At 44.3% G+C, this 14,050-nt stretch overlaps 1 protein-coding gene across 1 annotated transcript in view; it reads right to left on the bottom strand.

Annotated features, from left to right (window-relative positions):
* Positions 1–4,590: 4,590 nt before the first annotated feature.
* The window catches only part of C2CD2 (C2 calcium dependent domain containing 2), a 34,179-nt gene continuing 24,719 nt past the window's right edge, over positions 4,591–14,050 (bottom strand). Inside the window, exons 11-14 of the mRNA XM_027742036.2 lie at positions 13,686–13,799; positions 11,194–11,321; positions 9,788–10,100; positions 4,591–5,199 (exon numbers count right to left, since the gene is read on the bottom strand). Coding sequence (XP_027597837.1) covers positions 4,973–5,199; positions 9,788–10,100; positions 11,194–11,321; positions 13,686–13,799 — 782 coding nt within the window. The 3' untranslated portion in view covers positions 4,591–4,972. The remainder of the gene's footprint in view (positions 5,200–9,787; positions 10,101–11,193; positions 11,322–13,685; positions 13,800–14,050) is intronic.

The raw sequence follows: 14,050 nt of genomic DNA, 5'->3' as shown, positions 1-14,050 counted from the left end.
GCATATGCTGGCTTTAAACACATGAATAAATCCACTTAGATCCTGTGGAGGTCAAAGCATGAGGTCAGCTGTTCCCACTCACAGCAGGAATGTCTTCGCCTGGAGCTATGGCATACTTCATTCTGTACCAGGATAAGCACTTGTCTCAAACTTCAGCTCTACAATTCAAAACCTGCAATAAACTGAAGTGAAAAACCCAGGCAGCTCTCACCTTGGATAGAGCTCTTGCTCCTTGTAACCAAGAGCTACCAGAGCTGAAAAAGGTGACAGAAGAGCAAAATTCTTATTTTGCTTCCCCACCCACATTTGGTAGCATTTTACGTAGTCGACTTTTGCTTTTTCCTATGATACTCTGCACATCAAGAACACCAAAACTTTACAAGAAATACACAGCAGAAAGCTTTCACTTGAAAACCACCTAGAACCAGGGAGGAGATGCAGTACCAGGAAAGGCTGTAAAATTTCACTGATCCCCAAAACTGGTGTCATTGCCAGGCAATTTCCTCAAAAGAAGCAGTGCTGTAAGCCAAGTCCTCTCAAGAGCAAGACAGTAACTAGGTCTATATATGGCCTGGAGCCCCAACTTCTCTCCCAGAGAAAGAGCAGGGAAAAAAGAAAATCTGACAGCATAAAAATAAAGCCCAGTATTTATGCCTGCATTATGCCTGTCCATTAAGCTGAAGAAGTTTGCCAAAGGTGATTTGCTTTTAAAATGAACTTTTTTCCACTCTGGCATTCCTCTTCCTTCCTGCCACCTCAGATTCACAAATTTCATATATTGTTAGGAGTGAAATGACTGTCATTTCTTCCTGGAGTGAATGGGATGAAATAGCAATGATCTAGGGATGAAGGCCCCCCTCCTCTTCAAAGTGACTCTGAAAGTGACCTCAGTCACTTTTTAAAAGTTACCTGGCTTGTATTCACACTGGAGATATTAGGCAGTTTTATTGCTTTAATCTACAAAGAGAAATTTAATTCTTGTCCTATTTACTTGGTCAAAATTCACACTAAAGCCAAGGCAAATCTTGGTTAGGAAGGATGTAGGCTGTCTCCACTGAGGCAAACGAAAAGTTCAAACACCATAAAGCAAAACAAGCCACAAACATAGATTAGGAAGGTTCAACTATGGGCAGAAAAATTCTTCAGAAAGGAAAAACCAGCCTTCATCTCTTAGTCCTCATAAAATAAATACCATGCTGTCTTTGCTGTACAGAACATCCAGAAACAAAAAAGTATGAGAAAAGGGACGAAAAGGAAAAAGTATTTTCACAGGTTGTTTCCAAGCTATTGTTCTGACATTAAACTGGAAGGCAGAAAACAAGAAGTCTTCTGTGTAATAACATTCTGTAGAGATTTCATCTACTATTGAAATGCATGGCTATCAAAATCATGAAGATGGCAAAACATAAAAAAGCAAAGTGATTCCCTCTGGCATCCTTCACACAAGTGCACAGGACACATGCAGGATATGTCACAGTGTTAGTTGTGCCAGTTGACAAATCCAGTCTTCCCAACCCAAACCAGCAGTGTAGATACCACTGGTTGTCAGGATCCAGCTCACACTGACCTAAATAATAGTAGCCCAAAAATGTACATCCTCAGATCTCCTGATCTTAAATGGCAACCTAATTGTCTCAGAAGGGGGGTATGGGATTCAATATTCTGCGCCTTTGGGGTTGTCAAGACTGAGCAACTCAATTGCCCCTTTGTGTTTAGTACCTCAGCTTGTTTTTACAACAGGACATAAGTTATTTGCAGGGGAGTTGGAAGAGGTGAGGAACACACCTCAGATATAGATAGAACCAGCCAGTTCATCAAACCAAACGATGTTTATTTTCCTGAGGAGTGAAGGCAAGTAAAAAAAAACAAGATTCCCTTTTTACCCCAAATGCCTTGCTTTCCTCATCTTAAGAATTCATTGTCTTTCCATACATGCGAGCTCAGACCTTCACACACTCCGTAGTATATAATGTTCTTGGTTCCCAGCATCAAGACAAGCATTTAGGTGATCACCAAGGCCTTAAGAGGAACCAAAAAAATCACATCTTCAGTGTGTATCTATTCTTTGGGGTAACCTAGGAGCAAGCCCTACTCCTGTATTCTGGAAGTTACTTGGTGTTATTTCCACCTCGTTCTACAGTACAAGCTAAAGCTTCTGTGAATGAAAATCCCAGTTCAGTAACTTCAGCAAGACTTCAAGCAGTGTTACTGCTTCTGCATTCCCAGTTCCACAGGTCTTTGTTTTTAGGGTAAAGGTGTTGCTACCCATGGAGCTCAGTTTGATTTCTTCAGCTGGGAGACCAGTTGTGGTTTTCTCCTTCAGCAAACAAGACCGAGCATTTAAACGTGGCAGGGACTTGACCCCCACCCTGCCCTGTCATGCAGAGAGCTCCAAGTAAAATCAAGGGAAAAGATGTATGTTTAGAGAACAGGACATCAGGGGTTTTACTGCTCATACCATGAAGCACTGTAGAACAAATGATGAAACCAACTCTGTAGTAAATTAACAATAAACAAAAGTGTTCAAGCAGATTCAAGCTGGACAAGCCTGTATTACTGAACTGGGATTTCTAAGCACATTACAGCTCTAGAAGATTCATCTGTAACCAATTTTCAAAATACAGAACATTAAAATGCCTTCGAGTGTTTTCATGATAAGCAGCATCCTTAAACATACAACTATTTGATAGTCTGGTCTGCTGTACTACCACAGTGATTTTTGGAGGTTACAAATAAACAGTATTTTTACACAGTTAAAAGATTCTGACAGTTCTGACAGTTCCTCCAATATTTTTGTGGTCGAAAAGAAACCAACCCCCTTCTACTTTGATATTCATTGTACAAGTATTTACCAAAGAATCTTGAGTCCATCAGAAGTTTTGAAATGTGTTTCTATTCCTCTGTGACTTTCTATTTTTGATGAATCGTTTAAATTGAAAGCCCAAATATGTGCCAAAGAGTTGGGACAGCTTAAGGGGAGGAAAGGGGCCAGGGGGAAAATCACTACTGGCAAAGTAGGCACCAATCTATCATCCATTCATTTCAGTAATTTAGATGGAATGAATGGATGTTTTTCTTGGCCGAAGAGAACAGGCTTGGTCCTTTGTCCTCAGCAGGAATGTAGATCATGGAAAAGTACAGGTAAGCACAAAAGATGGTACCTATGAAAGACTGACATTTTACTCTTGATAGCCAAAACAAGAACCATGCCTTTACTTCCATCAGTTTTTCATTTTAATTTAAAGGAGCCAGCTGCAATATTTTACAAGGAGAAAAAGTTAAAAAACTCATCTGACCAACCACTCACCACATGACAACACTGGCAGACCTAGAAACTGAAAGTGAACTAAGGGAATTGTTATTATTTTTTCAAAAGCTTTCTTCACAACTGTGTTTTCTAAGATCTCAGTGTTTGGCAAGTAAAACAGGCTGTCTAATGAAAAGCACTGTAGGGTTAACTATGCTCTATTCACCACTTATTGCTCCTAGCTTTGCATTTGATATGATAGTTAATATACTTGTCTAACAAGTATTGGGAGAAGGAATTAGAGCCCCTAAGACAGGTTTTTGCATCAGCAGTGCAGCCTCTCACACAGGGAAGGAAAGCTACATATAAGACTTGGTAAATGTGTTGTTTGCGAGTAGACTCAAGTAAACTTTGAAAAAAAAAAAAAGTTCTGTTTTGTTAAGCATAACTTCTGCACAGAACATTAAACAATATGCTAGTACAGATATTTGCATAATTTATTGATTTATGGCTAATATCGAAGGCATCTCTCCACCTACATGGACCGAGCAGTTATTACAGCAGGCTACAGTTATTACAGTAGGATATCTGAATCAGCATTTTCCTTCTGCTTCTGAAAACTTACCCGTTTCCACATCACAATACAAACTGGATCTGGGTCTCTTTTTTTTTTTTCCCTTTCAGCCTGACTAGAAAAATCAGTTGAGCCCTGCATTGCTACTGTTGCAGGCTGCAGTGAGGGAGCACAGTGGTGTCTTCTCTCTCTGTAGTGGTTCAGTCACATAACCCAGGGACAATGTTTCAGTTCTGAGCTCGCCATTAACATAAACCAGGTGCTCACATGTGGGTCCTCCCCACAGAATGGGTCAGGATGGAAGGGACCACAGTGGGTCATCTGGTCCAACATCCCTGCTCCAGCAGGGTCATCCCAGAGCACATGGCACAGGATTGTGTCCAGACAGTTCTGGAATATCCCCAGTGAGGGAGACTCCACACCCTCTCTGGACAATCTGTTCAAGTGCTGGGTCACTGCCCAGCAAAGAAGTTTTTCCTCATGTCCAAGTGGAACTTCCTGGGCATCAGTTCCTGCCCGTTCCTCTTGTGCCATTGCTGGGCCCCCCCGAGCAGAGCCTGGTCCATCCTCTGCCCCCTCCCTGCAGCCCCTTCAGACCTGGGGGAGGTCCCCTCTCAGTGTCTGCTCTGGAGGCTGAACAGCCCCAGCTCCCTCAGCCTTTCCTGCTCCCAGAGATGCTCCATCCCTTCAGCATCTTTGCATCTTCCTCTGGACCTGCTCCAAGAGCTCCATGTCCCTCCTGTCCTGAGCAGCCCAGAGCTGGACCCAGCACTGCAGATGTGTCTCGTTAGGGCTGAGCAGAGGGGCAGGATCACTTTCCTGGACCTGCTGGCAGTGCTCTTCCTGATGCACTCCAGGATACCAGTGGCCTTCTTGGTTCCCACCTGCACCATTCCCCATCCTCCCTCATCTTCCACAATAAACCACGTGGTTCTCCAAAGCCTTCACGATTAATGCAGCACTGCTTGCATTTGGAGGAGCAACTTCATCATCAGAGAGAAAAAGCGTTTTGGAAAAACAAACGAAAAAAGACCACTGTGTTAGTGAACATCCTTTTACGCAAGTCACCAGCCATATTTGTACTCTCTAGCACTGCTCTGTAAACAAATGCTCAACTGATGTGCAAGTATCCCAGCAGAGAGGGTCCGGTCTTATATGTACGGTTCTCCCGGAGCACCGTTCAGTTTGCTCTTGCTTTTGTTTCTGGAAAGCAGCTTCCTGCTCAGGATCCGGGACAGGGTGCCTCCCTTCTTGCGGCTCTCCTCTGACAGGGGCTGCTGCAGGTACACAAGGTCGTTGTGGGATTGACTCATTCCTGGATCCTTCTGATGGTGCTGCCGGCGGAAAAAGAGCTTCGCGCTTTTTTTCAGAATCCCACCTGCGGGAAGGAAAAAAAAAGGACACTTGAGAAAGAACAGGCTGCTTTCCCTCTTGAAGCTCAGCTTCAGTGGCAGCCTGACTAAACAAAGCTGACCTTTGATTTCAGCTTCTAAAGTCAATCCACACATCTTGTGGAAGTTTCCTTCCTTACACACCCTTAGTTTCAGATGCTCTTCTGAAAGCTGCGTTAGTGGTCATACACACATGCACAGCCACTGGTGTGGGTTGTACACTGGGTTCTCACGTGTCCAGGAGGCAGAGCCAATCCTTCCAACCAATAAAGGGAGAAAGTATTTTACAAAAAGAATGGAATAGAGGAGGTAGTGTTACTACTCTTTGTTGTTTCAGAGATCAAAGGAGGAAAAGATCAGCCTGTGATACACCACACGAAGGTGGCATTTCAATTTGAGGTGAAAGAGAACAGTACCTGGCATTGAACCTGTGTGCAGTGGGCTCAGAGAAGCCAGGCAGCAGGTGTTCTACATGAATTCAACAGCACCACCCACAGCAACACTCAGGAAGCATTTGCTATTTTAAAATCCTGTTAGGAATAGCAACTCACTTCAAGCAGATTAAAAATAATATTACATCTGCTTCCAACAGGTTCAGTAATCCGCCCAAACCCCTTCTGCAGTAAATTAAGTTGCTGTATTTTCCTGTATTCCTTCCCTTGATCCCATGTCAAAACCCAGCATGCAGCCAAGGCAACTGCAGCTGTCACCTCACCAGGGACTCATGCTGCCAGCACCAGCTACCAGCACTCCTCTCTTTGCAAGCCTGGGTTGTTTTTTGCAGCCGTTCTGCCAAATTCCACCTTCCTTTTCCACGTGTGCACATGTGCCTGACGTGCAAGGCAGCTCGGCTGCAGCTGGCAGGGACACTGCTCCAGGCTACCAGCAACGCTCGACCTGGTGTGGAGACATCAGCTCCACGTTTAAAAGGAAAAGTTTGGTGCAGAATTGGGTGCTGGTGTTGTCCCAGGTGGCAGGAGCCAATTTGAACAGAGGAGGACCCAGGTAGCAAGCCAACACAGGAACCTTCTGGCAGTCAGACCAGTACGTGAGGACAGCCATCTCCCTGGCAAAGCTTCCACACCTTGCTCCCGGCACCACGATCAGGTTTCCTCATTCTTTCTCAGCCTGGCTGTTAATTCCTGTCGCTGCACGGTCTTAAGAGACTCTGCTTTTCCACCCATTGCAGATGGATACAAAAAGCAACACACAGACCAGTTCTTTCATGCCATGCTGTGCCACAGCTAGAATTACGTGTTTGTCCCCCACGGACCCGGCACAGGCCCCGTGTCACTTTGCACAGCGACAGCTGCAGAACAGGTATTTCATGGCAGCTCTGCTGCACGCAGCCAAACGTTGCTTTGTTCACACCAGAGCACTTGCAAACATGTGCTTGGGTTTATTACTTTACGGGCTCAGCACCTGGGAGGATATTCCAGCATGTTTTTCTGCCTGCCGGCTGCCAAGATGCTTCTCACAGGGATGAAGCAGAAATCAGCTGAAAACAACTGGGACTCGTGGATTTGAATCTTGACCGCCCTCCCATCACCCTCTGATCGATCTTTTTGGCAAGGCAGCACCACTTCAAGCTGTTGTCAGCAGCATAAAAGAAGCAGTGTTCAACCCCAGGGCACTGACAGTTGTATTCAATATGCAAAGGCTGAGGGGGATCCACGAGGCCTCGCTGCTGTGCCGTTCTTGTTTGAGCAGGCAGCTGTTCTGCCCAGCAGCCCTGGCAGCTGCAGCTGAAGCTGTGCCAGCAGGAGCAGGACAGAAAGGCTTATCCATAAGCAGATATGTAGTCCTATCCATTCTGTGATTCAGACTGACTTTCCACAGCAGGAGTCAGAACCGAACCAAGAATGCTGTGAAAATGGGTGGCCTGGGACAACTCACTGCAGCCGAAAAATCGTGGGCAGCGCTCCCCCGAGGCTCAGCACAAGCAGCAGTCCCCAAGCATGAAAGCTCCCTGTGTTTTTTGGAGGTGCTGAGGTCATGGCTGTCTGGAAGCTTGCCACATCCCCATCAGTCTGTACCAGTTTGGTGTGTGCTGCCTGGCAGTGGCTCCAGCTGCTGTGGAGACATGCAGCCCTGCCAGGGAGGCAGAGCAGGGCACATCCCCAGCTTGGCAATGCTCGTGCTATTTGCATGCTCACTTCTCGAGTCCAACAGGATCCATATGCCAGCTCTGCCCCTAACACCAGGAGATGAGCAGAGAGCTTACTGTATGAGCTGGCTGGGCTACACAGGCTCCTCTGCACTAGTTTAGGGTGTGCTGAAAATGCTTGTGGGGCTGTGATCACTTCTGAATGTCACTTCTGTTAATCAAGGAAGATTTCCTTTCACATCTACAAGGATATGAATAGAGATTGCTTTCCATTCCTTCCCAACTTCCAAAACAGCTTTTATACAGGTGGTTGTGCAGATACCTGCTGAGGCCCTGGTAGCTCTGCAAGCTAGGGTAGAAAAGCTTTACCTAGAAAACTGTAAGCAGCAGGTTTTAAAGTAAGTTTTTCACCCATGTATATCCAGTTATAGGGTCACACGTGGTTTGCATGAGCAGAGTTTGATTGATTATCAGATGTTACAGGAATGGGCACGATGGAGAGAGAAATCTCAGCCTTCCTTGCTGAGATTTCTGTGTGACCCACCTGAACAGCATGACCACCAGAAGAATAATTTGCTACAGCAGACTAATCTGCTGAGACACTTGAGCACAGGAAGGTAATTTTGGAAGGAGGAAAGAAGTGGATGGGGGAAGAAGAAAACAGGTGCCAAACTATGTTTTGCTTCGGTTTTTACAATGAGTGTCCCATTGTAAAGCTACATTTTCTTAGGGAAAAAAATACACAAAACCAACTTACTGTGTGGGTAATTAATTCTGGCTGGCATAGTAGTCCTCTTAAGTTTATAAAAGGGAATGGGTAAGAAAGAGGAAGTCAGAAAGGTAAAAAAAACCACCAAACAAAAATATGCAAGAGTAAAAAAAAAAACCAGTGCTAACCTTAAGACATTAATACAGATACAAGGCTTTTTAAAGCAGAAGGGGTTTTGTTGGCTTTCAGTTTTGTTTGGGTTTTTTGTTGTCGTGTTAGGGGTTTTATATGTTTGTGGGGTTTTGTTGTTTGTTTTTTTTTTTAAGGGAAAGCATTTGACAAACAGAAACCTTGAACTGTTCACAGCTAACTGAAGGCAGGGGGGTGGGAATGTTTTCCTATCTTACTCCACAAAAGCTACTCAGCTGTGACAAAGCAGAGATTCAAGACTTCCACAAAGACATCTGTGTATAAAGAAAGGGATTTGAGCCAGTTTTCTTAAAGTATTATTCTAAGATGATACAACTCTCTCAAATTAGAGACACTTTGCAGTTTTTAGCAGCCTTACACTACATTGTGTGAAAAGGCTCTTGAGAAGGCTGATCTCTTTGCAACACACAGCACAGGGAAAAACAGAACTAGACAACAGCTCACACACAAACTTGCAGTTGCTTGTTTTAGAACAACAAAAGAAGAGCCCAGAGGTTTTGCAATCTCTCCTACAGCTTCTTAAACTCTTCCAGGCTCCAAAATGAAACAAATCCCTTCACAACTAACCCCCTACCCTCACCCCAAACACACCCGAAACTTTCCAGTGCCTGACCATGTATGTGACACCGATTGTTGCTGTGCCACCCTGATCTCTCATGTGGAGCAATACAGCTGTGGGAAGGCCAGAGAAACTCGAGGCTCTAAGGGAGGGCCCTGACAAAGGGCTCCAGTGTCTGCCCTGCGTGGGGGGGATTGTGATAATCAAGTGAAATAGTGAGGTTTTGTAGTGAGGATCTCTGGGCAAGGAAGGAAGAGAAAATAATAAAGCAAAAGGGGGATGGATGTGGGTGAAAAACATAGTATTTTTTTCAGTTTCAAGGTGCAGCCCATGAGACTGGTGTGTGCCTGTTCAGGGCACAGTCCACTGCACTGGTCCTCGTGTCAGACATCCTAACAGTCCTAATACCACATAGCCACAAACCAGTGCTCAGAGGTTAATGGATTTATCAAGGAAACACAAAGAATCCTAAGACACTTTCGAACTGCAGCTATTCAGGTGTGTAACTACCTAAGCAAAATGATCTGATGCTTTATTTACTTACTAAATTACCTTTTATTCCATTTTCTTTAGCAAACGACGTATTAATGAAATCAGTGAAAAAGGGAGAAACTGTTCACAAGGCAGTTTCTGCTTCAGCTGCTTCCTGAACACACACTTTAGTGAGGGGAGTCCTGAGCTCAGAGGTGTGAAGGAGGAGAAGGAATGTATAAAAAGCAACTGTGAGCCCTACCATTTTCATGTTAGTAATGGGGCTGCCCTTCTGCTTCCTGACTGAGGGCAGCGTAAGAGAGCCTGAGCTGGCTCAGAGAGCAGTGGACTGCACCCTTTGTGCTGCTGGTGAGACAGCTTCAACCAACACCACGGTCACATGGAGTTCAAGGACAAAAAAAAATCAGCAAGAAAGGATGAACTACTACAGCATTGCCTGACTGCCAATTACGCAGAGACAGCAGCCAGTCACTGAGGTGGAAAGTAAGGATCACGTACCTTTGGATTTTTTCATGCTCCCACTTTCTGAAACGCTCAGTGAGCTCCCAGATATTTCTTCAGAGGTCTGGTCTAAGAGGGTGCTGGTGTCCCACTGTTGGCTGCCGTTCTCCAAACCCCAGGCCTTCTGGGTGCTGTGCTGCGGGCCAGTGTCAGGTACTGTTTCTGAGGGACCCAGTGACAGCTTTTCATCAGGGGTGGTTTTTGCAACAGCTTCCTCCACAGGGGGTGGATCTGCTTCTTTGCAGGAGCTGTCCATGGCTGCAGCATAGTCCATCATGAGTGAAGCTTCACTGTCCTGAGATAAAGAGGTCTGCCCAGTGGAAATAAGAGACAACACTGATAGAAGCCATTCTGCTGGAGGAAAGCAAGACTCCCTGCAAAAGTTATTTTTTCCTCTTTACACTTGTATACTATCAGATAAAGACCCTTTAAGCTTCCTTAGCTTTACTAAAGAAGCACGTAGCCAAGTTTTAATCATGTCATTAAGGCCATATAAATGAAAAAAAAAATAAATTAAGTACGTGCCCCTCACCTATCCCTGGCCCCACTACAAACAATAGGACTCTTTCCTGCATGTGCTGCTCTAATGAAGTATCAGCATACACAGAGAATCTTTTGGTCCTTTTAAGAAAAGAAACATCAAAGCATTTCATCTTATAGAAGGATTTGTCAGCTGTATCAGCTAAAACCAAATCCAAGAAGTCCCAGTGCCTTCATTTCCCAGGCAGATACATCTGGCACTGTGGCTGCTGATCCACATTTTCCCCCTCATCACAGCACAGTGATGATGAGGGGATCCATGCCCACTGATCTGACTTTCACTCAGAGCTCTTTAGAGGTCCTGTGCCTAACAGCAACACTGCACAGCACAAATCCGTGGAGCAACCTGCAGGGAAAGCACTACAGGCAGGCACCAGCCATCAAATAGGACACTGAGGCTGTGGATGAAGAAAGTCTGGAGGAATGCTATATACCATGTGAAAACCAGTCTTCTGTTTGCCCTCCCTCTGGAACAGAGCCCAGGAGGTTTTCCAGAAGGTTTTGTTTTAACAGCTTTGAACAAAAAAAAAAAAAAAAAAAAAAGAGAAATCTTTTTCTTTTTCTGTGCATCTTCCCTACATGGGTGAAACACAGAGAAGGACTGATTATCTTCTGTTCTCACCCATATTTGTTCTCCCAAATCCCTAATCATTCCACTCCCATCCAAGCACACCTTGCATTTTAGTCGGGCTGTCAAAACTAACAATCAAAACCCTGATTTGGCTTAACTTGAAACAGTTACAGAAACAACCTGGCACGCAGACCTGGATTCTGCAGAGACAGCAGAACCCACGTTAATGCCACAGTCAGTGGAGCAAAGGCTTTTTCTAACATAATAATGTAAGTGTTGTTTTCTGCTCTACCTTGGACACCCCTGATATGATAATGGTGCTTTTCTTTCTAGGAGACTTCAGCTTCTGCTTTGCAGACTCGCTCAGCTGCCGAATGGCTGCTTCTGCCACAGGATCTGTGCCATTCAGTACCAGCAGCTCTGGAAAGAAAGGATTGTTTCAGAGGGGAGAAAGGGAAAAACAGGAAAAAACAGAGCAAAGAGAGGCGGAGTTTGTTCTTGACTTAAAATTCACAGAAATTGGCAGAAATGATACAAACACCAGGCACACCAAAACATCTTCCAGTTCACCACCCGGCGATCAGGTCTTGTCTTTCCCTCCCATAACCCTTTCTTTGGAGAAAAGGTACTGAAGCTGCACTTACAAACCCCCTCCCTGAGCACAAAGGAGTTTTTCTGGAAGCCTAGACAACACATCAGATTATTTCAATGCACTGCTACACTGTGATGACAGTGGTGAGAGTACCAGGTATCAAAGTCACAAAGAACATGGTGCAAAGCTGGTGCATGACACTGCTTCCTCAGGTAGCTATTTTGCTCTTTTTCCAAACATCCTTGCTCAGCATTTCCAAATTTGCTGTGGCACTTTGATAGGATGGGGAGGGCAAAGTGTCACTCACTCTGCTCTTCATCAGCTGCCTCCAAAGCCTATAAAGTGCACCCCCCCTTTCTCCCCTCCAAACATTGCACAGGAACGTAAAACCTTCTTTATAAAATGCCCTTTAGTGACAAACACATTTATTTTTAAGCATGGCCAATTCTGGCATCTGGTAATGCAAAGTACTTGGGGCACAGCAAACACACACTGATAATTCATCAAGCTGAGGAACAAACCAGGCAAAGAAAGTCAGCAAGACAAAAATCCCCATATTTGATTGTCTGAGGTGAGCTTTTCGGCTAAGAGTTTTAACAGCAAAAAAAAAAAAAACACCAAAAAACAGAGGCAGGAATATCACCAGTGTTAATTAAATTGAGCAGTGTCTTTTGTTACTGTGACATTAATGCAATAAAAGATGAGGCCTGGAATTTAAGAGTATACATGTGCACAAGGGATGTGCATGTCTGCACATTCATCATAAACTTTTACTTTTCCATCTCCCCAGCCTCTGCAAAGCCCCCAGGAATTGCTGAGACCATCCAGGCACTTGTTAATTCTCATTACTGTCATCACTTAGAACCATGGCACCGACACAGCACCTTTTCCAGAGTGCTTATTCCAATTTTGCCATGGTGTTTATGATAATTGTTACCCAAGTCACCGCCATACCAAAAGCTTCTTTGTGTTTCTTTCATTTGGCTTAACCTTTCCTTCTAATGAGTAATTCTTCCTGCTGTACTGTATAAACATTTCACAGAAATTCCCCTGCACTCCCATTAAAAACACTGTCTGTACCATTAGGGTCTGAGCTGCCTTCAGATGAGTTTTCCATTAAGTGTTTTGTGTCTTTAATATCATAAATGCTTAAGGGAGTCAACTCAGAAGTACTGCACTATCTCAACACTTCCCAAATTGAGGCAGTAATATTCCACATTGCTTCATGTTATCACAGCACTTGTTAGCCTGGAGGTGGGACAAGATTCAAGTGCTATTACAGCTATTCATGGTTAGTGCTTCATGCTCTTCCCCATATTTGTTGGCCCCATTTCTGTCTGTCAGCAAACCTTCTGACTCTGCCAGGAGCGGTCTAGATCATCTCCAGATTGTCCCATCTCCACTGAAATCCCTGCAGAGCAATCTTAACTCCACATTATGTGTCACTGGCAGCCAGACTGGGTCACGTCTTTTATTCCTGTTGCCCACAGAGCCCCTGAAAGGCTCAGTGGTGACCACACACAGGACTGAAGAAGATGCAGAAGATTCTGAGTTGCAGCTTGAAAGGGTAAAACAACCCAGAGCCAAGATGAGACTTAATACAATTCAAAGTGAATTTATAATTAAAGTTATTATCAATGCCACCTGCCACTGTGCAGGCACCTGTATGCCAGGTGACTTAGGAAGGTGGACAAACAGGCACAGCAAGATTGGGTATTTGCATTAGCCCCCCAAAAAGCCCAGGATTAAGGCTAGGAAGAGAATTCAGTCTTCCTTACATCAGTCCAACCCCTGTGTTCTCTTCAGACAGAGGGGACTTCACAATGGCCTTAAGAGGTTCTTGTCACAGGGTTTTGATTCTGTGCAGCATCCCCCATGCCTTTATGAAAGGAGGAATCTTTCACTAAAAAGTAAAAGAAAACACAGCCTGGCTTTTCTGCAGTCACTTCCCCTCTCCAAACCACAGCTCATTGTTATTTATTCAAAACCAGTAATTTAAATTGCCAATGAAAAACAGACTTTTACTGCAAGACTGCCATATCCCTTAACCACAGTGCTTTGTAACATAAACATCTCAGTGCTGTTGACAGGCAGCAGCCATATGGGTTGGCTGTTATTTTAAGAGGATCACATCAATCCCACGTGCAGCAGAGAGAGACGTCCTCATTAGCACCTTTGAATATTTCAGTTACCTGTGTCTGAAGATGACAAAGTTTTGCTGACTGGAGCACCATGAGAATGGAGAGCTTCAACAGAGAAATCCTTTTCAGTCACCTTTACTTTAACTGGAGTTTTCACAGGAGAATCTGAGGACCAAGTTTTTTGGTTATTTGAACTATTTGAGACATTTTTTATGACATTAATAAGAATTTATTATACCTGTTGTGTCTGTTCAAAACATAAGTGTTTAAGAAAGCTGTTTAATACACATTCTCAACACATGTTCTGTGGTAACCTGACCCCAGAAAGACCTTTGAAGTGTAGGAATTTATTGTTTTTAAACCTTCTACTGTAATATGCTAGATGACACCCACTTAAGTAAAAGATCTGCTTGAAC

This window comes from Pipra filicauda, unplaced genomic scaffold, assembly GCF_003945595.2.
Source record: "Pipra filicauda isolate LSUMZ 115617 unplaced genomic scaffold, ASM394559v2 scaffold436_size1054928_pilon, whole genome shotgun sequence".
Taxonomy (NCBI): Eukaryota; Metazoa; Chordata; class Aves; order Passeriformes; family Pipridae; genus Pipra; species Pipra filicauda.
The sequence above is the reverse complement of the archived record's forward strand: the minus strand, read 5'-3'. Positions and strand labels throughout refer to the sequence as shown.